This window comes from Rhincodon typus, chromosome 2, assembly GCF_021869965.1.
Source record: "Rhincodon typus isolate 14 chromosome 2, sRhiTyp1.1, whole genome shotgun sequence".
Lineage (NCBI taxonomy): Eukaryota > Metazoa > Chordata > Chondrichthyes > Orectolobiformes > Rhincodontidae > Rhincodon > Rhincodon typus.
The window spans coordinates 138,780,146-138,807,625 of NC_063333.1; the positions used below are offsets into that span (position 1 = coordinate 138,780,146).

The 27,480-nt window shown below is 39.4% G+C and overlaps 2 protein-coding genes across 4 annotated transcripts in view; one reads left to right on the forward strand and one right to left on the reverse strand.

The window, feature by feature from the left end:
- cdyl (chromodomain protein, Y-like) overlaps positions 1-27,480 on the reverse strand; it is a 147,946-nt gene that overhangs the window by 111,786 nt on the left and 8,680 nt on the right. For 2 of the 3 annotated variants that reach the window (XM_020531014.2, XM_048610896.1), the window contains exon 1: positions 20,838-21,238. In XM_020531014.2, the coding sequence (XP_020386603.1) occupies positions 20,838-20,861 (24 nt within the window). In that variant the 5' untranslated portion in view covers positions 20,862-21,238. Of the gene's footprint in view, positions 1-20,837; positions 21,239-24,844; positions 24,956-27,480 lie in introns of those variants that run through there. The other variant, XM_048610901.1, reaches the window with a different exon arrangement.
- LOC109931745 (enoyl-CoA delta isomerase 2) overlaps positions 21,352-27,480 on the forward strand; it is a 137,609-nt gene continuing 131,480 nt past the window's right edge. The window contains exon 1 of the mRNA XM_048609152.1: positions 21,352-21,550. Within this exon, the coding sequence (XP_048465109.1) occupies positions 21,495-21,550 (56 nt within the window). The 5' untranslated portion in view covers positions 21,352-21,494. The remainder of the gene's footprint in view (positions 21,551-27,480) is intronic.

Consider the following 27,480-nt stretch of genomic DNA (forward strand, 5'->3'; position numbering starts at 1 on the left):
GGGAAACTAGTAGACTGGGAAATCTTTAAAGGCCAACAGAAAGCCACAAAAAAAAAGTTATAAAAGCAAAGTAAGACAGATTATGAGAGTAAACTAGCTCAGAATATAAAAACAGGCAGCAAAAGTTTCTATAAATATGTAACTCACAAAAGAGTGGCAAAGGTAAACATTGGTCTTTTAGAGGATGAGAAGGCCAATTTAAATAACTGGCAATGAGGAAATAGCCGAGACATTAAACAGTTATTCCGTGTCGGTCTTCACAGTAGAAGACACAAATAACATGCCGAAAACTAATGGCAAGAAGGTTATAGCAGGTGAGGACCTAGAAACTATCATTATCACTAAGGTGGCAGTGCTGGGTAAGCTAATGGGGCTAAAGGTAGACAAGTCTCCTGGCCCTGACGAAATGCATCCCAGGGTACTAAAAGAGGTGCTGGGGGAAAATAGCAAATGCACTAGTAATTATTTACCAAAATTCACTGGAATCTGGGGTGGTTCCCACAGATTGGAAAACAGCCAATGTGTCGCCACTGTTTAAAAAAGGAAGTAGACAAAAAGCAGGTAACTATAGGCCAGTTAGCTTAACTTCGGTAGTGGGGAAAATGCTTGAATCTATCATCATTAAAGGAAGAAACAGCACGACATCTGGATATAAATTGTCCCATTGGGGACACCCAGCATGGGTAGGTCATGTTTAACTAATTTGGTGGAATTCTTTGAGGACATTACTTGCATGGTGGACAATGGGGAACCTGTGGATGTGGTGTATCTGGATTTCCAGAAGGCATTTGACAAGGTGCCACACCAAAGGCTGCTACATAAGATAAAGTTGTACGGTATTAAGGTAATGTATTGGCATGGATAGAGGATCGGTTGACCAGTAGAAAGCAAAGAGTAGGGGTAAATGGGTGTTTTTCTGGTTGGCGGTCAGCGGCTAGTGGTGTGCCTCAGGGATCAGTGTTGGGACCGCAATTGTTTACAATATACATAGATGATTTGGAGTTGGGGGCTAAGTGTGGTGTGTCAAAATTTGCAGATGACACTAAGGTGAGTGGTAGAGCAAAGTGTACAGAAGACACTGAAAGTCTACAAAGGGATATAGATAGTCTAAGTGAGTGGGCAAAGGTCTGGCAGATGGATTACAATGTTGATAAGGTCATCCATTTTGGTAGGAATAACAGCAAAATGGACTATGTTTTAAATGTTAAAAAAATTGCAGCACGCTGCTGTGCAGAGGGACTTGGGTGTTCTTGTGCATGAATTGCCAGAAGTAGGATTGCAGGTGCAGCAGGTAATTAAAAAGGCAAATGGAATTTTGCCTGCCATTGCTAGAGGGATGGAGTTGAAAAACAGGGAGGCTATGCTGCAGCTGTATAGGGTCCTGGTGAGGCCACACCTGGAGTACTGTGTGCAGTTTTGGTCTCCTTACTTGAGAAGGGATATACTAGCATTGGAGGGGGTGCAGAGGAGATTCACTCGGTTGATTCCAGAGTTGAGAGGGTTGGATAATGAGGACAGACCAAGTAGACTGGGATTATACTCATTGGAATTCAGAAGAAGGAGGGGAGATCTTATAGAAACATAAGATTAAGGGAAAAGATTAAGGGAATAGATAAAGGTGGAGGCAGGAAGGTTGTTTCCACTAGCAGGTGAAACTAGGACTAGAGGGCATTGCCTCAAAATAAAGGGAAGCAGATGTAGGACTGAGGTCAGGAGGAACTTCTTCATCCAAAGGGTTGTGAATCTGCGGAATTCCCTGCCCAGTGAAGCGGTTGAAGCTACCTCCCCAACTGTTTTTAAGGCAAGGCTAGATAAATTTTTGAACAGTAAAGGAATTAAGGGTTATGGTGAATGGGTGGGTAAGTGGAGCAGAGTCTCAAAAGGATCAGCCATGATCTTATTAAATGGCGGGGCAGTCAAGGGGCCAGATGGCCTACTTCTGCTCCTAGTTCTTATGTTATTATGTTTTTGGAGGATTGGTGTGAAGTCATTGGGCCAAATGGTCTGTTTCTACACTATAGGGATTCTGTGAGATTAACGGGGGTATACAAAGTATCTGGCTCAGTGTCTCAAATAAGTTACATCAAGTGAAATAATTTATTTTGGATTAAAGATAAAATATAGATTCAAAACTGCATTCATAAGTAAGAATCAAAGACTACACGAGATTAAACAGTTAAGAAATTAAGTGGGGAATGAATATTTGGGATGGCAAGTTGTCTCAAGTGACAGATGACTGGGCTACGCATGTGTCAGGAGCATAGAAGAGTAGAGGAGGCTTGACTGAAACAAGATCCCAAAGGATCTTCACAGGGTAGATGTAGAAAAGATACTTCCTTTTGTGGGAGAACCTGGAATGAGCAGATCACTGTTTTGAAATAAACCAAAGAGGGCCATTGAGTCAGTTTTCAGAAAAAGAGGCCCTTTGGCTCAACATGTCTTTGGCAGTCATCATTAAGCACTGCACTAAAACAGGTAGGTGCTCAAAGTCTTGTGTTTTTCATGGTATGTGGGCATTACTGGCCAGGTTAGTATTTATTGCCAACAACCTTGCTGTGGGATTGGAGCCAAGTAAGGGTGACAGATTCCCTTCTCTAAAAATGGGGATGTTAGTGAACCAGATCGATGAGGTTGTCAACTTGCTCGCCAAGCTGACTGGTTCTCGTTCAGACGTTTCATCACCATGCTGTAACATCAGTGGGGCCTCCGATAAAGCGGTGTTATTCTACTCCACCTGGAATTGATACTATTTGGTCCGTTATGGTGAATAGTGTCATTTCCAGTTTTGATCTGTATGGGTTTGTATATGGGGTCCAATTCAATATGTTCGTTGATTGCATTACGGGTGGAGAACCATACCTCTAGGAATTCCCATGCGTGTGTCTGGCTTGGGCTACTTTAGTTACATTGTCCCAGTTAGACAATGAAGACCATCAGGTTGGACTGTACTGATATTAAGGAGAGTTCGTCGTGCTGTTTTGCTGCTCGTTGATGTTCATTTATTCTGATGGCTAGTTTTGTTCCTGTCTGTCTGATGGAATGTTTATGGCAGTCATTGCATGGTATTTTGTAAACCACATTAGCTCTGAATGTTGTGGGAACGGGGTCTTTAATCCTAAGTGCCTGTCGTAGATGTGAAGACTATCAGAACCCCAGGACTTGTCAGCTCCAACAATTTGCTTAGTATCACTTCCCAGTGATTGCCATTTATCCCAGGTTCTTCCCTCCATTCCAGTCATAAAGAGGCTGTGGGCTTGTGGGCCACCATGATTCCTAGCCATCAGAATACAGGAACGTCACGTAGCAGTGACATGGTACAACAAACTCTCCTTAAATATCGGTGCATGCAGACCGGAACGGCCACCAGTGCAAACAAACGCGCACACACATGCACACACCCTATGGTCCTTATGCTTCTGCCCAGAACATTCACATCCACAAGTGGATCAATAATTGGGAGCCAGCCATATAGTTGTTGACAGTCAGAAAGCCTCTTATCCACAAATCAGACCAATCAGCTACTTGTTCCCTGCCATGTCTATGTTCATAACTTGGCTTCAGTTCATCTGAAACGAGACTTCCCTCACTAAGTGCCGTTTGCTCAAGCAATGAGTCAGATAACTTGCTCATTTAAACAAAAAGTGCAGTGACACTTTCCACAATCCTTCATTCTTAAAACTACAGTCAAAAATACAACAAAATAGAGAGAAAAAAAGAAAAAACCCAGTGGGTTCCCAAATCCTGCTCGCAAAACACTGGCCTAGGTCTCTGGATTACTAGTCCAATGACAATACCATGATGCCAAACACCTTACCAGTTCACTGTCTGAGAATTCTTCAGATGTGATTGGATATTTACTCTGCTTGATGACATGAGATTCTCATAACTATGCCTGATTCAAATTAAATCAGGGAATATGCAATACATACCACACAATCACTAGATCTACATGGACAACTATCAATATTCAACAGTGAGCTAAATCCAGATACGGTGCTCTTCACACTCTGCATAAAATTTCTGGCTGATATACAACTGCTTTTTTTTTTAAAATTGGAATTAAAAAGGAGAACAAAGAAAGAAGACATTTCAAGCCACCAAGAAAACTTTTCATTGTGGCTTCAAATTGGTGAATGACTTCAATGCAAACTAATCTAATTAAGGCATTATGGATTAGTAATTTGTCACAAGGATTCAGATTAGGAGTATTGCCGAGAAGACAACATTCCAAACCATTATATCTTGCACTTATGAAGACAATTCACAAGAACACCAATTGAATTGAGAATGTCAATACTTATGTCCTGTGGCGTACAGGATGATAAAACAAACTGATAAAAAAAAAGTGCGTTCTTTGCAGAGGTATTGGAGTTGTTCCACCAAATGACTATTTGAATCCAGTCACGACACTCATTCCTGGGAAACTAGGAAAATGAACACAAACACTGCAGAGTCTCACTCTGCAGGTGTGTATATGCAATACAGCAAGTTCACTATGGGGGCAGCAGTTCTCTCCTCAAGTTGGACTTGAACACAGACAAATCTTCATCACAGGCATTCTCCTGGTGACAGTTCTAAGTTAGTTTACACTTTACCCGATATTGCAGTTGTTACCTAAATCAAGGCACTGAACCCTAATGTTCATATGAATTAGGAGCAGAGATGACCACTTGGCCCAAGTCTACTCCTCCATTCAATAAGATCATGGGTGATCTGAATATTCCGTATTCAGACTATCACCAATATCCTTTCACATCCTTGTTTGTCAAGAATCTATCCATCTCTGCTACAACTGCTTTCTTTAGGGAGTCCTAAAGATTCGTGGCCCTCTAGGGGAAAATTTTCACCTGTTTTAAAAATAGGAGACTCCTTATTCACTTCTTACTCTTCTCAACTCCAGCAAATACAAGTCTTGCCTATCTATTGTTTCCTCATAAGATAACCTAACCTGCCCATTCCAAGTATCCAGTAAACCTTCTCTGAATAGTTCCAACACAACATTCATGAAACTCCGGATATGCAGACTGTAAGCTTCCACAGTCAGATATTACCAGACAATTCAGTGTGGATGAACGAAACAAAGCTTAAAGAGTCTAGAGATAAGTCATCCACAGGTATGTGAATACTATAAGCATTCAATACAACCATTTTATGCATATTTAATTCCACTCTTATTGTGATACATTAAAACCACTTAAAAAGATACAAGTCAAGTTTTACAAAAGGATGTTGCCGGGACTGGAGGGCTTGAGTGATAGGAAGGGCTTGAGTAGGCTGGGGTCTTTTTACCCCTGGAGTGGAGGCTGAGGGGTCAACCTTATAGAAATTTATAAAATCATGACCGGCATGGATAGGGCGAATGGCCTAGGTCTTTTTTTTCCCCCCACACAGGGTAGGGGAGTCCAAAACTACAGGGCAGAGGCTTAAAGGTGAGAGGGGAAAGATATTTTTAAAAAAAAGGTCCAAGAGGTAACTATTTCCATGCGGAGAGTAGTCTATGGAACGAGATACAATTACAACATTTTAGGAGGCATCTGGATGGGTGCATGAAAAAGAAAAGGAACATTTAGAGGGATATTGGCCAAATGCAAGCAAATGGGGCTAAGTCAGATTGGTGCAGATGAGTTGGATTAGAAGGTTTGTTTCATGCTATGTGATTAATTCCATTGTTTATATGAGGGGCTGTTATAGTACACAAGATTCTAGATAGGTTCTCAACAATGCCTTGTATTGATGAAGCATAACATCCTTACTTTTACATTTAAATCCCCATGCAAAGTAACATTCGCGTAATTTGCTAACTTGCTGAACCTGCATAATAGCCTTTTTTTTCCAGTGTGTGCACAAAGTAGCCAGATCCCCCTGAATTTCAGTTTAGCAATCCCATACCATTTAGATATTACTTTTTAAATTCTTCCTACCGAAATGGTCAATTTCATATTTCTCTACATTTTACTTCATTTGCCACAGCTTTGCCCCCCACAACCTATCATCTTGTAGCTTCCTTACATTTTCTACGCAATTTATCTTCCTACCGATTTTGCTGTCAAATTTAGCAACCATTCCTTCCATCCCATCATCCAGACTTCACACATTATCGCAAAAAAGGTAGAAGCCCTAGCACCAAAATCTAGCCAATCTTTCATCCAAGTCAATAAATTGCCTCCTACACCATGAGTTTTCATCTTCCACAATAAATCTTGATGTGACACCTATCAGAGGCCTTCTGGAAGCCTAAAGGCACCACATGCACTGGTTCCCCTTTATCCATAGCATGCATTATCACCTCAAATAAATCCTGTAGAGTGATCAAACATGATTTCCCTTTCACAAACCATGTTGCTTCTGCCTGACTACTTTGAACTCATCCAAGTTCTCTTTTTGGCTCCTTTAATAACTTCCAACATCTTCCCCATGACAGACTTAAGCTAACTAGTATATAGTTTCTTGATTTGTCTTCCTCCCTTTTTGAGTAGAGTTACATTCGCAACTTTACAATCTGGTGAAATCTTCCAAATCTAGTGAAATTTTGGAAAATTAAGATTAAAACCAATGCATTAACTATCCACTTCTTTTAATACCCTAAGATGTGAAGACTATCAAAATCCCAGGATTTGTCAGCTCCAACAATTTGCTTAGTATCACTTCCCAGTGATTGCCATTTATCTCAGGTTCTTCCCTCCATTCCATTTCTTGATTTAACAGCTATTTCTAGGACATTACTTACATCCTCCACAGCACAGACTGATGCAATATATCTGTCGATCGCTATTTTTCATTAGTTCACCAGATTCACTTTCAAACAAACAAAGAAAGGACGAAATGCAGACTTTAAATTTCTGTAGCCACTCTTTTTATAGTTCTTCCTCTCAAAATACATTTGCCCCTGCTTAAAAAATCTTTTAGTCATTCTTCACTGCTTTTTATATTCTATCCAATCTTCTGATCTGTCAAATCAGCCTTTTATAATTATACGCTTTCCTTCAACTCTGATACTACCTTGAACTGTATTCTGTGTACTCTGAAACAGCTCCTTAAAAATGCCACTGCAATTCCATTGCCTATTCCCAAAAGTAGTGTACAAGTTCACATTAGCTAGCTTGGCTTTCATGCCCTCATAGCTTCCTTAATTAAAAAGCTTAGAATACTAGTCTTGGAACCACCTTTTCCTCCTCAAAAACTGAATGCAAAAATTAAATCATATTGCCAAATGGCTGATACCTGGAGGGACCTTCACAAATGAAGTCGTTAATTAATCCTAGCTCATTGTGTTAGACCTGGTTTAGCACAGTTTGTGCTCCAGTTAGATCAAGAACATGCTGTTCCAATAATCCAACCCAAAAACATTACGAACTCCTCATCCAAGTTACTTTTGCTCAACTGTTTCCACACCACAGGACCTCCCCAACCTGAGTCTACTTAGCTGCAGATTGGAGTGCTAATCATGGAGAAATTCACTTTTTTGACAAGCTCTCTAATTCTTCCTTTTCATCCTATCCCACTGTGAGATTGCTGTTAGTGGATCTGTACATCACTCTCACAAGTAACTTCTTGCTTTTTAATTTTTCGTTGCTAACCAAACCATTTCTACACCCTGGTTTGCAGAACTTAGATCATTCTTCTATTACATGAAACTGCCACAATGGTAGAAGACAAACTTTATGGATTTAGGAACTGCTGGGTAGAAAAATAAAGAGATAGAGACAGATGGGGAATAAGTCTTAAAATTCTGATGATTCCCAAGATTAATACGAGAGGCGCACAAGGGAAAAAAACGTTTCACAGGCCGAATCCTTACGTGCAGATAAACTGCTACAGTTTATCAATTTTTACTGTTGACACTCCATGGCTGGTGTTACTTTCAGTTGGTTGCAAAGCTCTCAGACTTAGCAACGAGACTAAGTAGTTATACAGTTTGTAATTTTTATTTAAAAATGCCCAGTCCCATTTGCTTGTTTCAGCCTACACTGTAGCTACAGATGTTTATCCAAATGATTAGAATTATTTACGAACCATCCCACTCCAACCGCATTTTTAAAATACATGAAGTCACAAAGAAGGGAGAAAAAACAAAGTTAAACGAGCACTGCTGTAGATAGCAAGCTACACACTGCACAATTTCTTCAGATACTTTGAGAAGCTCAGCAAGAAATAATTCTCCAGTGCTCAAGGCTAAGCAGGAATGCAATCTCATTTAGACCTGTAGAAAACCTCAAACAAAAAGGATATTAACAAGTTTGTGGAGTGGGCAGATAGCAAATTGAAATTCAATACACAGAAACATAAAAGTGATAAAAGTTTGGTAGAAAGAAGTTAGAGGCAGCATAAAAAAAAAACTCTAAACACCGTGCAGGAAAATAAAAAAAAAGAGAACAGGTTGACATATTTTAATCATAAAGCATACTGAATCTTAGACTTCATTATTTGGAGCATGGAAAATAGTCATGCAAAAGTTGCATTAAAAAAGACAAACAAACAGTTAGACCTCAGCTGGAGTATAGTGAACAGCTCTGGATACCACACATTAGAAAGAATGTAAATGCACTGCAGAGACAGAGGGCAGAAGAGGTTTACAAGAATAGTTTGAGGAATGAGAGCCTTCAGTTAATGAGGATAGAGTGAAGAATCTGGGGCTATTTTCTGGGGAGAAGAGAGGCCAAGATTAAGTTTGATAAAAGTTGAAAGCCTTGGAGGAGCCTTCGCACAACAGATGGGAAGAAATTGTTCTGGTTTCTTGAGTGGCAACAAGAGGGTACAGATTTAAGAAAAAAGGTGCTTGTTTTGGCAAATTACTATAGTGCAAAAATAAAACACTTCCAGTCATGGTCTAGAATGCACTGCCTGTAAGCATGGAGAGAGGTTCAATTAAGATAGTCAAGAGAGTGCATTATGTGATTGTTTCTGTTCAAACAGTGTGCAGGATTACTCAGGAAAATAGTACCAAAGTGATAACCCTCAGAGAGCCTCCTTTTGCAACATAAATTCGAATGTGATTTGTGTTGCCTAATTAATTTTGTTAAGTTAAATAGTCACGACAATCTCAATGTTATGCTGCAAGTACTGCTTCAAGATTCATCCAGAACAATGGATGATCAGTTCAACAATTCAAAACAGCTCCACCTGATCTCAGCATTGCCAGCTATGAGGCCAGCAACATCCACATTCCCTCAGTTAGGATTATCTATTTTCTGTGCACTCCATAGATACACCATGGTTTTGGATTCTAGAAGTGATTTAATTGGCTTTTTTGTCCCAACTTAATTAGCTATAACTAATCTTGAAAGCAGGCAGTTTAGACAAATGTGAAAAATGTTCCCACGTGTTTTCTTTACAGCAGAGAGCTGGGATCAAACAGCAGCCTGTTATGTGCCCTACTCTTCGTTCCAATTGACGTTCTAACTACTCAAACCAATCCTAGTGCTGGTGCTAAACTATGTTGCAGAAACCCTGTACATTAAAATGTTTACTTATGTCTGTTTTTATGCAAGCAGCGATCTCTGAAAATAGATTAATGGCTCTTTGGTTGTAAAAACACCAAAATTTGGAAAACGAGCATAGACCAAGTTGATATATGGTTAGCTTACCTCCAGAATTATGCTCCTCAAGTACTTTTAGTAGCGACATATTTGCAGAACTAAAATCTGTTTTGTTTAGCTTTCTGAACTCTTAATGAGATACTATCCATGTATGTAAACTCTTAGGTTTTGAGGTGGAGGGGGTCCAGGATATCTAAATTTTTCCAACCGAGAACAAAACAAGGATATTTTAACCATCTTAACTGATTCAGCGGAGAAAAACCAAAATTAGATTTCAGAAATTAGATGATAGACGAGACAACTGGAATTGATCCAATCAAATCCTTTTCTGAATAAAATGTGGCTTATGGTCTTTATTAGATGTTAAATGTCTTGAATACTGCTGGCCAAGTGAGACATTCAAACAAAGTGACTGAAGTGCAGTGAGTGGTCAATAGTTACATGCATTTTAATTTTTAGAAAAGTCCGGCGACGTGAAGACCCCAATCAGTTAAAAAAAACACATATCTGCACACTCACCTACTCTTCAAAAGCAATTCTCTTTGGGGTCCATATATTGCGCAAGTTTAAAAAAGTAATTACACGAGGACTTTCATGGTACAATGAGTTCAAGCCTCAGCTGCTCCAGAAGTGTGTAATAACTCTGAACAGGTTGATGAGAAAAAGGGCTCCGAAAGAAGACAGCCTTTGTCATGAAAGCAATGGGAACATTTATGACTCACTGGGATAGCACACAAGAAAACAAGCCCCATTACTCCAAGGGGTTGTCATAAAGTCAAAAATTTTTATATAAAAAAAATTTCCATAAGTTTACCTGATTTTTGGACAATTGATAACAGCACAAGCCAGTTTCTGTGCCAAACAAGAATCATTATTTATTACAAATAGGTTATAAATTTACCTGTAGCTAGAATCTAATAGTCAGTATATGATATTAAAACTAATCCCAATATAAATTCACTCTTGCACACAAATAGGGTTAAAAAGAAGGTTATGGACAGTGGAGAGAAACTGCAAAGACACTTCAGTAGAATTTGTTCCCAAGTGCTGTTGTTAAGATGATCCTTGAGACTTTTCTGCTGGCTAGTGCTTCTATTCAATCATTTTTCTCCAGATGCTTCTACTAGTTGGCAAGGGACAAGGTGGCCAGCTCCCTTATAAGAAAAAATGTTTGACTTTTAAAAGTCACAGCTTACAATTATTGTTGTAGTAAAGAAACTGGTTTTCCTTAGGTTTACAGTTAGTCTTGACTGCAGAGAAAAAAAAAGAGACAGGAGTCCTGAGGTAGGGAAGGCCTGGACATTTGTTACTTGTAACCAGCTCCTAACTGTTCAATTATCCGAGAACTAATCACAATTGTTGGCAGGCAAAAAGTTACTGACATTGATAACTTGTCCATAGACCAATTATGTCCTGCCAACAAAAGCTTCACTTGTGCACACCCTCAGCCCCAAATCATTTTTGACCCCAATTACAGCTTGTTCAAACAGCTGTTTGCATCATGCTTCACATGGGTGTTAAGTACTTGCTTTCAAAGCTCAGTAGCTATTTCAAACATTTAAAAACAGCTTATTTAGCCCAGTTTTGTTCTTTCTCTTAAAAAAAAGCAAAATAAAAAAGACGATTCTTACAATCCTTGCACAAGAAAATCTCCAATTTTACAGAGAAAGGTGTGCCTGTCAAATCAAGATATTCTGGTCAGTGGAAGGGGTTCCCAACTCAAAATGCGAAATGTGTTTATCATACAAAAAACAAACAGATCCCAATTGCAATCAAGGAAAGTGGTTATGGTGCAGTTACAGTGGAGAGCAAGCACCAAGTGGGTATCTCCCAAAACAGAGTTTAACCAAAAAAAAAACAAACACACATCCCTATGGAGTGAATTTGTATGTCTGGATACATTTTATATTGTTCAAAAAGCACACAGTTTATAGACAGTCAATGACGTTTTATAAATTCCTACTTTAGAAATAAAACCAGTCTGACTCCAAACTAAAACACAGATTCTAAACAAGGCCTTACACCTAACATGCATTGTCTGACCAAAAACATCACATCTTCCTTGCACTGAAAACCTTCAGTTCTCTCAGGACCGGTGACTTCAAAGGAATTTGGGGATTCACACATACATATCAATTAAAGTCTAACTGATTAAAGATTTAACAGTATCTTAGGTTTGTTTAGTACATCCTCAATGGTGTGAACCTTTGATCTTTTACCTATAAACACTGTCTGATACTTTTTCTCTCACTAACACCTGAAGGAGGACGGAGGCTCCGAAAGCTTGTGTTTTCAAATAAAACTGTTGGACTATAACCTGGTGTCATGTGATTTCTGACATTGTCCACCACAGTCCAGTACCAGCACCTCCACATCAAGATAAAACTGACAGCATACTCCTTTCCACAATTCTTCAATTGCCAAAATAATTGCTGATTTTAAACTGCACCACTTAGGAGGTCTTGTACTTTGACAAAAACAGAATGAACCAAAGCACGTGCCAATAGGCACAACCATGACTTAAGGTAGTACTGAGGAATCGAATGAAATCTGCATTATCAAATTTTCTTAAGCCAAAACCAGTATCCACTGAATTTAAAAAAAGGCTACTGAAATCAAGAAAAGCTGCTGAATTTGAAGCAAATCCACCCACGTTTGGAAGATCTTCATCTTGGGACTGTATAGGAACACAGGATGCTCATCCAAGGACTTCATTCTTAGAACATTATTTGAAGCACAAGGCTTACATAGAGAGCAGGAACAGAGGATTAAATGGCAATGCTTTTCTAGCAAAGCTTCTCAAAAGTCACTGTCAAATAGGAGAGCCATCAACCCGTTTTAAAATAGGAAGATTAGTTAGGCAACTATTGTCCAACATCAGCAATCCAAACATCAACTGAAACATCCTCCCTAACAAGGCAGAGGTCACTAAACTGCAGAAAGGAATTAAGATATAGCCCATATAAAAACCTAGGGTTTACGACAAGGGTGGATTAGACAGAAGAGGGCAAAAATGAATGGAAGGTTATGTTGATAATACTAGATGAAAAACGGGAGGTTCACGAAAATGTGACTCTTTTCTCCAGGAAGGGCGGCTGTAAAGGAACATCCTAAAAGAGGACTTTAAAATTGTGAAGGAGTGTTTTTTTTTAAATTCTTGTGGGAATCACTGACTGGGTCATCATTCATTGAGAAAAAATTAGCACAGAATATAAAGACAGATAGCAAAAGTTTCTATAAATATATAAAACGAAAAAGAGTGGCTAAAGTAAATGTTGGCCCTTTAGAGCATGAGAAGGGGAATTTAGTTATGGGATATGATGAAATGGCCAAGGCATTGAACAGGTATTTTGTATCGGTCTTCACAGTGGAGGACACCAATAACATGCCAGTAATTGACAAAGAGGCGAAGGTAGGTGAGGACCTGGAAACAATCATTATTACGGAAGAGGTAGTGTTGGGCAAGCTAATGGAGCTAAGGATTTAAGTCTCCTGGCCCTGATGGAATGCATCCCAGGGTACTAAAAGAGATGGCAGGAGAAATAGCAGGTGCACTGGCGGTAATTTTCCAAAATTCACTGGACTCTGGGGCAGTCCCAGCAGATTGAAAAACAGCAAATGTGACGCCACTGTTTAAAAAGGGAAGTAGACAAAAGATGGGGAATTATAGACCGGTTAGCTTAACCTCTGTAGTGGGGAAGATGCTTGAGTCTATTATCAAGGAAGAAATAGCAAGGCATCTTGATAGAAATTCTCCTGTTGGGCAGACACAGCATGGGTTCATGAAGGGCAGGTCATGCTTGACAAATCTTTTGGAATTCTATGAAGACATTACGAGCGAGGTGAACAATGGGGACCCAGTGGATGTGGTGTACCTAGATTTCCAAAAGGCCTTCGACAAGGTGCCGCACAAGAGGCTACTGCATAAGATAAGGATGCATGACATTAAGGGTAAAGTATTAGCATGGATAGGGGATTGGTTGACTAACAGGAAGCAAAGAGTGGGGATAAATGAGTGCTATTCTAGCTGGCAGTCAGTGACTAGTGGTGTGCCTCAGGGATCGGTGTTGGGACCGCAATTATTTACAATTTATATAGATGATTTGGAGTTGGGGACCACGTGTAGGGTGTCAAAGTTTGCAGCTGACACTAAGATGAGTGGCAGAGCAAAGTGTGCAGAGGACTGTGAAACTTTGCAGAGGAACATAGATACATTGAGTGAGTGGGCAAAGGTCTGGCAGATGGAATACAATGTAAATAAATGTGAAGTCATACATTTTGTTAGGAGTAATAATAAAAAGGATTATTACTTGAATGGTAAAAAGTTGCAACATGCTGCTATGCAGAGGGACCTGGGTGTCCTTGTGCATGAATCACAGAAGGTAGGTCTGCAGGTACAACAAGTAATTAGGAAGGCAAATGGAATTTTGTCCTTCATTGCTAAAGGGATTGAAATTAAAAGCAGAGAGGTTATGTTGCAGCTGTACAAGGTGCTGGTGAGGCCACACCTGGAGTACTGTGTGCAATTTTGGTCTCCTTACTTGAGAAAGGATGTACTGGCACTGGAGGGGGTGCAAAGGAGGTTCACTAGGTTGATTCCGGAGTTGAGGGGGTTGGCTTATGAGGAGAGACTGAGTAGATTGGGATTATATTCATTGGAATTCAGAAGATTGAGGGGGGAATCTTATAGAAACATATAAAATTATGAAGGGAATAGATAAGATAGAAGTAGAGAGGATGTTTCCACTGGCAGGTGAAGCTAGGACAAGAGGGCATAGCCTCAAGATTAGAGGGAGCAGATTTAGGACTGAATTGAGAAGGAATTTCTTCACCCAGAGGGTTGTTAATCTATGGAATTCCTTGCCCAGTGAAGTAGTTGAAGCTACTTCAGTAAACGTTTTTAAAAAAAAAAGGTAGTTTTTTTTGAACATTAAAGGAATTAAGGGATATGGTGAGAACGCGGGTAAATGGATCCGAGTCCACGAAAAGATCAGCCATGATCTTATTGAATGGCGGAGCAGGCTCGAAGGGCCAGACGGCCTACTTCTGCTCCTAGTTCTTATGTTCTTATTGCCTGTCCCTAGTTGCCCTCCTGAACCACTGCAGTACATGCGCTGAAGGTAGATCCACAATGCCAATAGGGACAGAGTTCCAGGGTTTTAAACTAGCAACAGTAATGGAACGGCGATACATTTCCAAGTCAGGATGGAGAGAATCTTGCAGATGGTGTGTTCCCATGTATCTGTTGCCCTTGTCCTTCTAGATGGAAGTGATCATGAGTCTGGAAGGTACTTATGAATCTTAGGTAAACTTCTGCAGTGTATCTTGCAAAGTACACAGCTGCGAACAGTGTTGGAGGGAGTGGATGCTTGTGGACGTTATGCCAATCGTTCAGGCTGCTTTGTCCTGGATGGTATCAAGTTTCTTTGAGTGTTATTGGAGCTGCATTCATCCAGGCAAGTGGGGTGTATTGCATCACACTTTTGGACTTGTACCTTGTAGCTGGTGGACAGGCTTTCGGGAGACAGAAGGGGGTTACTCACAGTAGTATCCCTAGCCCCTGACCTGCTCTTTAGTCAATGTATTTATATGGCAAGTCTAATTGAGTTTCTGGTCAATGATTATCCCCAGGATGTTAATTTAGGGAGATTCAGTGATAGTAATGCCATTGAATGTCAAAGAATGATGGCTAGATTGTCTGCATTGGAGATGATCATTAATGGCTTGCATGTTTAAGGCAATGTTATTTGTCACTTGACAGCTCAAGCCTGCATATCATTCAGATCTTGTTGCATTTGCACATGGATTGCTTCAGTACCAGAGTAGTTGCAAGTAGTGAACATTTGGTGATGTGCAATTCATGTCCCCACTTTTAACTTTACAATGGAGGGCAGGTCATTGATGAAGCAGCCAAAGGCAGTTGGGCTTCGGATGGAGCTGAGATGACTGACCTCCAAAAAACCCAACCGCAATCATTTTTCTATGTGCCAGGTATAACTACCTCAACTAGTGGAGAGTCTGTCCCGATTCCCATTGATTCCAGTTTGTTAGGGCCCATTGATGCAGAAAGCAGTCACTCCCACCTCTAGAATTCAGCTCTTTTGCCCATGTTTGAACCAAGGCTGCAAGGAGGTCAGGAGCTGTGTGTCCTTGGTGGAATCCAAACAGGCTGCCAGTGAGCAGGTCATTGCTAAACAGCTGATTGCACTATTGATAACACCTTCCATCACCTCACTGAGGCAATAATTGACCATAGATAACATGTAGAAGAGCTGGATGAACACAGCAGGCCAAGCAGCAGAGGAGCAGGAAAGCGGACATGTCGGGCCTATACGCTGAAGAAGGGTCTAGGCCCAAAACGTCAGCTTTCCTGCTCCTCTGATGCTGCTTGGCCTGCTGTGTTCATCCAGCTCTATACCTTGTTGTCTCAGATTCTCCAGCATCTGCAGTTCCTACTATCTCTGCAATAATTGACCAGGCTGGATTTGTCCTGCTTTGTGTACAGGGCATACCAAGGCAACTTTTCACAATTTTGGGCAAATGCAAGTGTTGAGGCTCTTCTGGAACAGTTTGATCAAATATAAAATGGAGAATTAATGGTTTTCCAACTGTGAATGAGTTCAAAGCCAGTGGTCATAAATATAAAATGGGGAAATCAAGAGAATAAAGTTATCCAACTTAGTCTGCGTTCTTGCCACTTTCCATCATGTGGCAGCAGTTGAACAAATAGAATTGACGCATTCAAGGGAAATAAAATGTACAGGTACAAAAGTAGCTGAACATGTCGACGAGTTAATTTTTTAAAAAATACAATATCAGCATTGTTAGGCAAAAATAGTCACACCAAACCTCTTCCATGTGACCCATGGTTGGAGGGAACCATGTCAATAAGGCTGCCACGTCATACAGAGCCCAATGTATCCCCTAAATAGTCTAGAAAAGCAAAATGCTGCAGATACTGGACAGGGCACACAAAAAAAAACACAACCTTTTCATCAGAATCAGAACAAAACAAAATTTAGACGGTATAGATTTTTATCAAGTGCAGAGTTGAGGGGGGTGAAGAGGAAAAAAAAAAAAAGAGGAAAAAAAATGAAAGAACAAATAAAAAGTCAAGGTCTGTGATAAATTGGAACGCAAGATTAAAATGACAAAAATAGACAAACATTTGGTGCAAGATGACATAGATGGAATAAGAACACAAAAAAAAATGCACCTAGGGTGGTGCTACTAGAAATAGCAGAATCATTCACAAAAAAAAAAGCACAAAGCAGTGGCGTGGAATTGGTGAACTCAAGTGTTTGAGAACAATACTATGGACTGCCCAAGTGAAAAGATTTTGTATTTGAACAAAAAAGGTGTTATTCCATATGATAAGCTTCATTAGAATACTGTGGGAGGGCAAAGTCAAAGATCTTATTTCAACTTAGTTTTCCCATCAGGTCTATCTCAAGCACAACTTTAGCCAATTGACATAATACACACTGAAAAAAAAATGTTCGTCATTTTCTGATTAGCAGCACAATTCCAAAAATTGATTCCTGATGAATTATCATTGTTAAAGAGTTGGTCACTTACTTTCATGGGGCATTTAAATAATACAAAAATTAAAACCTAACTTGATATGTGACAAAGCATCATCATCTCCTAGATGTAGGAATTTGCTGATGCCTGGAAAAGCAGATGATCACATAAAATTATTCAAACTTTATGTTGTATCTTGTTCTTGAATGAACAATGCCACAATAGTCCCATCTGAAATATCCAATTCTTCTTAAAATTAAAGAAAAGGATATTATTCCTGAACAGCCACAATTACACAACCACAGGATAGTCTACCGAATCACTTTAAAAAGACTACCATGTGAGGATGGGATGGCTAGTGCTATTTCCTGAAGGTCATTAGGTGAACCACTGGATTTTCAAGAATCAGCAGTTTACATCTTGTCCTCTGGCAGTAGCTCACAATTTCTGATTTATTCAAATTAAATTTCTCAAAACTTGCTGGGAGTAGAATTTCAATTCATCACTTCTAGGTCACTGTCCTGTGTCATAGCCACCATGTCCTAACAGTTGCATAGTTCCTTGGAAAAGAAATTTGTCATTTACATTTGGAAAAATGTTACTATTTTGTGCAAGATTCAAAACAGACTAAAATGGAAACAACTATAATTGGCATAAGCCTAGCACTCAAGATTTACAGAACAAATAAATACTGCATGGTAATACAAACAAATTTCAAGTCCTTATCGGTACTAAGCATTGCTTCATCATGATGGGAAATTGCAGTATATGAAATCTCTCCTCCATTACTTGCTTTTTGGGTTGCACAGTTATCAAGCTGTGGAAGATGTCTGGATAATTATGATTGCAAGTTTAAGATAGTCTTTTTTTTTGGTATTACTAATGTAATTGAGTACAACCAATGTTACAGCTCAGTGAATATAGACTATAGTCATCTCACTGGAGAAAAAAAATAAGTACAACTTCATTACAAGGTTAACAAAACAGTTTTGCAAAACTCAACAGAAGGACGGCACTCAAATTGCATTTATAATGAGAGCAAAACAATGCATCTGAACTGAACCCAAATATCACCACCTGCACATACCTTTCAGTTGCACAATGATGGAATCAATTATGAAATGATTTCCAAAGAACTTGATGCAACCCAACAAGAAAACTTTTGTACTATACTGCACTGATTACTGCTGAAACTGACGACTTGTAATAAACAAAGCCATCCAAACCCCTAACATTTGAATGTGTACATAAAAATCAGAGGATTAGAAATCAGATTAATTCAATATATCCTGGCAATATATTCATGTGTCATTTTTCAGTTAATATACAAAATATTGTTAATACACTATTTTAATTGTATATTAAAAAAAGCTCTTTGGAACCCAAGTGAAAATCCAACAAACGTGTCTTGGACACAGCAGGGGGAATTTAAAAAAAAAAAAATCTGAATTTTAATGATGCACATCTCAAGCAGTATTAATAACCCTGGTGGACTTAACAGTTGAACTTGACCAAGATAACATTGGCAACGTTGAATTCTGCATTTGGTAATTTTGTCTCTTCAGCCAGTATTTACACAGGACTTTGTTCATTATCAATATATTTGCCACTAAAATTAATGAATTACTAATAATCTGGCACTGGTAGTATGTTTACCAAAAAACAAACAACTTGATTCAATTACAATTAGAAGTTACTCTGCAACTTATCAGTATAGCCACTGACCATTTTGATGGGTTACACCAAAAAAACTGTAAAACATTTTAACATTGCAAGAACTCCAGTCAAAGAAAAAAAGGTAATTGACTAAGATTGGTCCAATAAAAATACAGCTTTTTGCAATATTTCTGGAACAATCAAAATCAACTTCTGATAAACATATGGACCATTTGAACTATTCACATTGGAAGCTCATACTTTGCTTTGACAAAAAGAAAGTGCAAGAAAGTAATCCATTGTTCCTTCTGTTCTTGAAACTTATGAAAGTTAGATGAAAAAGTCGTTATTAAACTAAAATGCTCCCAACCTTCTAAATACTACCTTAAATAGGTTATTGTATTGCATACTTACAGTTTCAAAAATAATTTCCTTAACAGTTCAAAATCCAAACAATTTGAGTTTTGAACAAGGAAGTGTGAAGCATCAAAATTGGCTAATAATCACAACTTTTCTTTCAAGAGAAACAAAACAAATCAGATCACTGCCAGTGAAGTAGTTATGTCAAGTCATGAATTGATTATTCAATCTATCCAAGCCCTTGCTCCATTTACTTCTGTCATTCTTTATGTAAAGAAATCACAATTAGGTACAGTAAAATAACCACCTATGCAAGTGTTTCCAAGCTATCCTCATAGTAATGAAGTTCACTTGTTAGAGTATTTGAAACTTTAGCTTTCACAGTCATACTGAAGCTCCCCTCCAAACCTCAGCCATCTGTCATCAAAACATAGAATGGAAGAGTAGACAACCTTTCAACTGTCAAAATTACTATTTAATACACTTCAGCCACCAAAGCTTTCAACATCTTACAGATCCTACTCACAATGCGGATAAATATAGATTTTAAAAAAAAACTCTTTTTTCCTCCAAATGCACCAAAATGCAGACTCAATACATATAAAGCTCAGTTGTTACCCTGTACCTCAAGGCTTGAGCTTATTGTCATTTTTCCTAGGCTCACTGACAAATAAAAATCTGATCAAGGACTGCTTGTCAAACATCTGAAGATCTAGACAGCTTCTAAAATGTAGGGGCTGAACTCTTTCCTTGCAAGAACTTATCACTCTAAATAATTTTCAAGCTCAGGTTTTGGCCTGCACAATACTTGATTGGCAAGTTTTCTCATACCATAGAGAATTTTGCAAACAGGGAAGGGAGAGAAAAAAAGTAGACATGGAAGTTTGAAAGATACAAACCCCAAAAAAGACTAGATGAACCTGGACTGATCCACGTTGCAAACTAGACAAGGAGAGCCATCTCAACAAGTGTAGCTTGTACATTATATTACTCACTGAACTCCTAAGCCCCAAAAACACCCACTTGAACTATGTTACAAAAAGAAACCCTAAAAAAACTACCTTGCTATTAGGTTTTGGAACGTTGATGAAATCTGTAAAGGCAACCAACCACCCATAAGAGATAAAACAAATTGCAATCAACAAATACCTACTTCATCCAATATAAACCTGGAGTGGTTGAGAAGTACATAAAGTCAACATTTAAATAAAATAAGACTGCCTCTACCCTTCAAAAGGAAAAAAGGTGAAACCCGAGTTTTGGGATCCTTGTCTTCGTTTATAGTGCGTTGCGACATAGCTGAGGACGGCACTAGTTGTGAGAGCATATAAGCCAGCAGTAAATAGTTGGACCCCGTCTCTCTTACACTTAGCCACATAGTCTAGTGCCTTACACATAACACGGCTGGGGAGGCCAATCGCCAACACTGTGTAGACCAAAAGTCAAGTCTCCCTTCAAAAGATGATTTCAAACAACTCTGTCTTCAACCCACTTCCACCCCTACCTCCCTCCCCTCCTCAACCATTTCTCCCTCCTTCCCTCCTCCACCTCCGGACGCGTGCGCACCCATATACCGGGTATACTCACTCCAGCAAAAGCTGGAGACTTGGATCGCCATATCACTCCGGGTTCAAAGGAGGAAGCGGGAGAGAAGAAGTGGGGATGTTAGGAAAGGGTTGAAAGGGGTTAAAGAGGCTGATGAGTAAGTAAGAGTCGGAAACCCCATTAAATCACACCTAATTTTTCCCCCTCTCCCCATACCTCATATAGTTCCTCCGATGCCATAATCGTACTACCAAATAGCTCGAATCAAGTAAGAAAGAATCACTTTCCAACCCCCTGTGGTCTGGATGCCTGGCCTCCTTTTAACTCCGGGAGGGAGGAGAGAGCAGGGGGGAGAACTGCCAGTGCGCAGCTCGCTCTGCGCAGCAGGGAGCTCGCGCTGGTCCATGAGGGAGAGCGGAAGTTGTACTTTCTTTCCTCCCTCACTGTCGCGCACTCCCTCGCGAGCGTGCTCGTACTTGTACTCGTCGGGCTTGGGGGTGTGCGAGCGAGCTAGCGAGGCGGGGTTGGGGGGGAAACGGTTAAAGAGCGAGCTCTGTTATAGATCTGTCATTAGAAAAAGATCAACCTAACTTGCTACATAGGGACTCAGGCGGGGCGTTGTGACGTCAGAGAGCTCCGTCCGGACCTGGGCCGCCACCGCTTTGGAGCCGGCGCGTGCCCCGAGAGCTATTTGACGTTGGCGACTGGGCGGGCGCGAGCGCGCGGCGACAAGCGGCAGCGAGGGGGCGGGTTTTGGATGATCCGTCAAGTTCGGCTGAACGGAAAGGGGGCGTGGCGAGGGCAAAAGTCCAAGTGGTCTGACTGTCAATGCTTGTTTGACACTACGGCCTAGGATTGGGGGAACCGTTTTGGATGGCTGCTGCCTTCTTCACCTTGCCGGCTCGGTGGCAGTTGACGAAGACGCTCAGGTGAGGTTGTTCGTCCGATGCGAGCTGGGCACCGCTCCAATTTTTACGCCGCTGCTCAGCTTTGACTACTGTCAACATAACGACTAGCTCTTCTGAAATCAACAGTTGAGTTGACTAGACAAGTTGAATTATTGCAGTGACTCGGGCCTCAGTTTCATATTGTTTTAAATTGAAGGTTTTTCAATACCATTTGAGGTTTCGCTTCAGCTTTTAAAGGTGCTGATGCAAAAATCTTAAAACTGGCCAGTCAACAATTGAGTGATCCTTAATCAAAAGCCCCGATTCCTTTGTTTGCAGAATTGATCTTTACATTGAAATGTTCATTTTCGAATGCACAAGTTTACAGTCCAATTCTACAATTGAATGCAGCAAAAAGTGAAGGACGTTATTTAGCCAACGTTTGGTTAAGTATGGTCTTAGGCTCAGAAACAGAGATCTTTACCCACCACATGCATTGAAGAATGTGTTAAGATTACAGGGTAATTAACTCTCAATCTGGCATCACTACACTTTTAAATTGTTTCCTAGCTATGGATGATACTTGAAGACATGCATTAGTCCGCTGTTCCTCGTTTGTCTTGTAGAACTTCTCTCTGAAGTTGGCCACATAATGTGGTGACAGTCCAACGTTCGGTAGAATTCTAGAAAATTGTGCAAATTATTACTCCTCGTGATCATGCTTCATTCCTATAATGTCATTGCCCCTGCAACCCAAACTCTGTGTCATCAAATCATAACTTTAAATATTGCAGTTTTTTTTCCCCTAAACTTGTAATTCTTTCAGATGCCATACACTATGGGTCTAGCCTGGCTTTGGAATGTGAAAAATTTCTAATCCATATAGAATTTTTAAATTACTAAAAAGTTGTAACCAAGAAACTTAATATCCTCTTCAAAGCCAAGTGCTTCACTTTTCTTCAACATTTAACACAAAAGCTCAAATTCTGAAAAGAATTATTTTGCTCTCTTGATTGGCCAGAATTGGTTAGTCTTTATAAACGAAAAGTGTACTGACTGTACAGTCATGTCACATCATTTTACAGAGCAGAAAGTCAAGTTAACCCATCAAATCTGTGTTGCTGTTTTTCTTCATACTTTTAATATTCCTCTTTATAAGCAACTAACTAACTTTCTTTTAAAAGAGAATGTGTGCACCCTGCAGGAAAGTTTATGAGAGGTCATTCACATTCTAGCATCTGTGTAAAAGAACTTCTTTCTAATTGTCTGAATAATTTTTAAGATCTCATTTTTTAACCATTCACTACCATCTTACCACCAAGAAGAAACAATCTTGTCACTATAGTATTGGGCTGAAGCAACTCTTCACACTCCAGAAACATTTGGATGTTAACCAAAGAGGGTTCTATTTGATGGGTCAAGTGGCCTTGGATAAAAACAAAGAACCTTCAGGATGATATGGATGAGAACACAGTGTACATTTCTTTACTGTCATCAGTATAATATTCTATGTTGTTGAAGTTGTGAAATGCCGTCATTTGCAACTTTCGAAGATTTGTCTGTGTACTGGAACAATAACTTTGCTAAAGATGATAGAGCCAAATTGTTTAAATCATTAAGCTGCTTTTAAAAAAATATGTTTATGGTGGTTAAGGTGCTGTACCGATACAGCATTATTGGAGTAGCATTGTTACAAAGACTGTAGGACTTAAGTGAAGACCTGTCACCACCACAGGACAACGGAGGATGGCAATTATGACACCTTGCAAATATAATCCATTACCAGAGAACTTAAAAACTGTAGGATTGGTAGAGAGAGAGCTAATTACCATGTTAAAATTGTGACTTGGCCTGTTATTTCAAAATCTAAATTATTCTGTCAGCAAGGAGAATATTGGTATCGCCTTAGATCACATATCCCTGATGTGTAGCTGTATCCCCTTAATTACATATCTTTGTATGGCTTGCTAATTCACCCTTTTTAAATTTTGAATTCTCTACCACAGAGGGTGAGGCAGCTCAGTCTTTGAGTATGTTTAAGATAGATTTCAATGTATTTCTAATTACCAGTGGCATACAGGGTTTAGGGGATGCTGGAAGTAAAGACATTACAATCATGGCTGATCAAAACACTTTAATGAATGGTGGGGCAGGCTTGATGGAATGAATGGCCTACTCCTGTTCCTAATTTCTAAGCACTACAATTGCAAGATGTGATGCCAACACCAGTATTTGGATTCAGATCTGATTTCAGTGCTCTTTATTGAATAAAAATGTATGTTATTACCAAAACCAGAGGCAGACACTGTCCTTCTAGTCCAATTACTCCAAAGGTCACAACATAAAATAAAAACTTGTGCTATTATCTCAATTTTGTTAGCTTTCTTCATATCTGCTTTTAACTTTACCTCAAACTTCTCAGCCAATTAGCCTAATCTTGGTTTTTCTTTGCAAATCATTCGATGCAAACTTTCCCTACCCATAAAGGTGTTGGCAACTTCCAAAGTTATTTTTATATAGTTATGCACAAGAAACCTGGTGTATTTCCTTTTATCCTTTTTTTCAGTTATTTTAATTGAAGTATTATACTAATAATGTCTTCGTTGGGTATCTAGCTGCAAACTCCCACTTGTGTTTTAGGAGCAAGGCGAGAGGAGAGCACTCTTCTTCCAGTACCTCATTGGCTACAACATAAAACAAAAATACTTTACACAGTTACTGAGACAACCAATGGAATACCTTGACTATGTCAGGTTTTAAACAGAAAGATCCATCACGAAGATTTTTTTTTAATAAACACAATTGAGTTTATTTCAGAACAAAACTTAACTAATTATTGCATCTCTATTGAACAACATAGATAGTTGGTAATATAGAAGTTAAATGCTTATTCTTCTAGATATCGCGAAAAACACAGCAAAGACACAGACACTTGTCACTGTTCTAGAAGAGAGTAAAAAGGGTTTAGCTGCAGACATTGGCTTTTTAAAAATTAAAAACACTTTGATCAATGGGTTCTTCTTGAAGATAAAATGTAGGATATTCTGGTATCTGTTGCTCTGATGTTTTGCCACATATGGCCAAGTCACTAAGCCAACGTCATTGCCTCTGAAGTCTTGAAGCAAGCACAGCTTGCTGAGGAGATATAATCTTTTAATCACTCTTTCAAAAGAACAAATAGGTTTCACCCTGAACTCAGAATTTGCTTCTCAGAAATGGGAGAAGATGATCAGCTAGGCAGCATGTTTTAGTAGGCTTTCCTCCAACCCACTTGTTTTTGGCAATTTTTCCTTCAAATGAACCAGATAAAACAAGAACCTCTCCATTGCCACTTACCTTTCAAAACAGCACCAGCATACAGCAAAGCAAGTAGTTATCACCAGTCATGATTTACAGGATGCCTTTTGTTTTAAAAAACAACTCCAATGTCCATGAACTTTCAATGATCTGTTTTAAAGAAACTACTCTAGTTATTTCCACAGACTTGAAATAAATGCATTTTCCACATTCTTTCAAAACTTAAGTACTCCAAATGATATTAAATATAAAGCATCTTTGCAATATACAACATTTATTTAATGATCAGGTACACCTGCTCGGTTCAGTGTTCTGTCAGTGAAGCAGGTTCCATGGAGTTGGTGACAAGTCAAACTACTTTTCCTGTGTCTGTTTGCAGATCAGATATCATATTTCTTCTTCTGATGGCTTAAAACCGACAGGTTTTATGCCTTTTTGAGAATTTGTTTCAAGTAGGCAGGTGTTTGAGTGATCATGATGATGTAATTAGTTGTTGAGTGACCTTGTCCATTGTAGCTGCAATTCACAGTAAAGTAATTAGGAGCGGTGAATTACGTATATAGTATCCTGGGCTTTATTAATAGGGGCATAAAGTTCAATAGCAAGGAGGGTGTGCTGAACTTACACAAGACACTTGTGCCACTTAAAAAAATAGTTCCAAGAATGAGAAACTTCAGTTATGAACATTAGATTGGAGAGGGTGGGACTATTCTCCTTGGAAAGAAGGATGGCCAAGAGGAAATCTGACTGAAGTTTTCCACATCTTGAGAAATCTAGACAGAACAGATAAAAACTATTCTTGATTATAACAGGATCGAGGAGATGGCACAGATATAAAATGTTTTGCTAGCACAGCAAATGCAACGTGAGAAAAAATATTTTCTCACAATGAATGTTTCAGGTTTGAAATGCATTGTCTGGAAGTTAGGTGGAGGCAGAGTTAATTGAAGAAGGCAAGTCAGCAATGAATGTCTCTATTCAAATAATCAATGTTCAAAGTTATGTGGAAAAGGCAGGCAAAGGTCCCAAGTCATAATGCTCATTAGAGAGCTGATGCAGCCACGATGATCAGAGCCACCTCCTTTGACACCATAACAATTCTACAATTCTGTGGATTTACATATCTACTGACCCAACACAAAAGTTTGATTGTAGAGACTCATAAGTGACCATGTAATTGGAAAAAAAAAGTGATACAAATCCAAAAGAAGTACCTGGGTGAAACAAACTATGGCTCTGTTTAATCTAGGAAATTGTAAGCTAATGGGAGACTCAAAGGTGTTAAAGATTTCCATAGAGAAGTAAGTGGATGGAAGTATTGGAAGTCACTGTATTTTAAACCTGGGGCCAATTTAGCTGGCTTCAGCAAACTGCAGAAGGAACTTTGACACAGAAACAAAAAAGGACTTTGCCAAACCATTTTCCATGATCAAACACTGATATTTGCACTGTTTCAGCAATTTACTGTACCCTATTATGATAAATAATCAATTCTTTCTGAATATAAAAGGCCAAGACAGAGGTCACTGAATGTACTTAAATGCCCAGCTGCCTCTGCACTACCCTAAGTGTTGTACCCCCTATTTTATATTGTCCATCCATATACCAAAACGCATCACCTCACTTCTCTGCATTCACTTTCATTTGCCTCCTTCCTGCCCACTCCACAGCTTGTCCATGTCATTTTAGATTCTGCTCTCCTCACAGATTGCAACGCTTCCAACTTTGAAATTTGCTCCTGCACACTAAGATGTATGCACTATTATGTATCAGGAAAAGCAAGTTCCCTGGTGAGCTCCATTACAAACCTTCTTCCACCCTGAAAAATGACCATTGGTGATCTGTTTCTTATTACGTGGCCAAATTTGTATCATCGATGGTACTGACCATTTTTATTCTGTGAGTTAAGGCTTTTCTCTTAAGTGTTGCGTGGTGCTGTATCAAATGGCTTCTGGAGGTCCATATATACCACAACAACAGCATTACCTTCATCAACCCATTATGTTACCTGTTCAAAATCTCTAGCAATTACATTTGTTGTCCCCTTTAGAAATCTACACAGGCCTTTCCCTAAAAAAACTCACATTTATCCTATCCTGAATTATTGTTTCTAAAATGTTTCCCTATCGCTAAAGTTAAACTGATTCGTCTATCATTACTGGGCTTATCTTTTCAACCTTTTAATTTGAACCAGGATGTAATGTTTTCAATTCTGCAGTCCTCTGGCATCTTTGCTGATTCTGGGGAAGACTGAAAGATTATGACCAGTGCCCCTGCAATTTCCATTCTCCCTTCCTTCAATATCCTTGATTGCATATCTTGAATCCCTGTCACTATCGTTCCTCCTTTCTTCTGCTCCCCTCCTGTATAGCCAATGTAGTTGTTCTCCCACAGACTTGACTTGGACTGTACTTCCCTGAGGAATTGGCATCCTCACCAGATCCCAAAACTGAAAACCAATTTGTGAGTGGGACCCAAGGGGATTCCTGTAATACTTGCTTGTTTATCTAGGACTGCCTGATCACCCATTCCCTTTTTGCATCCAGGCCATTAAGTTGTGGTGTCACCACATCTCTGAACATACTATCCATGTCGCTCTTAGCCATGCACATCTGCCACGTGATTCTCAGTCTCAAAGCCAGAAGTTATGCTTCTAGAGCTGGCAACACTTCCAG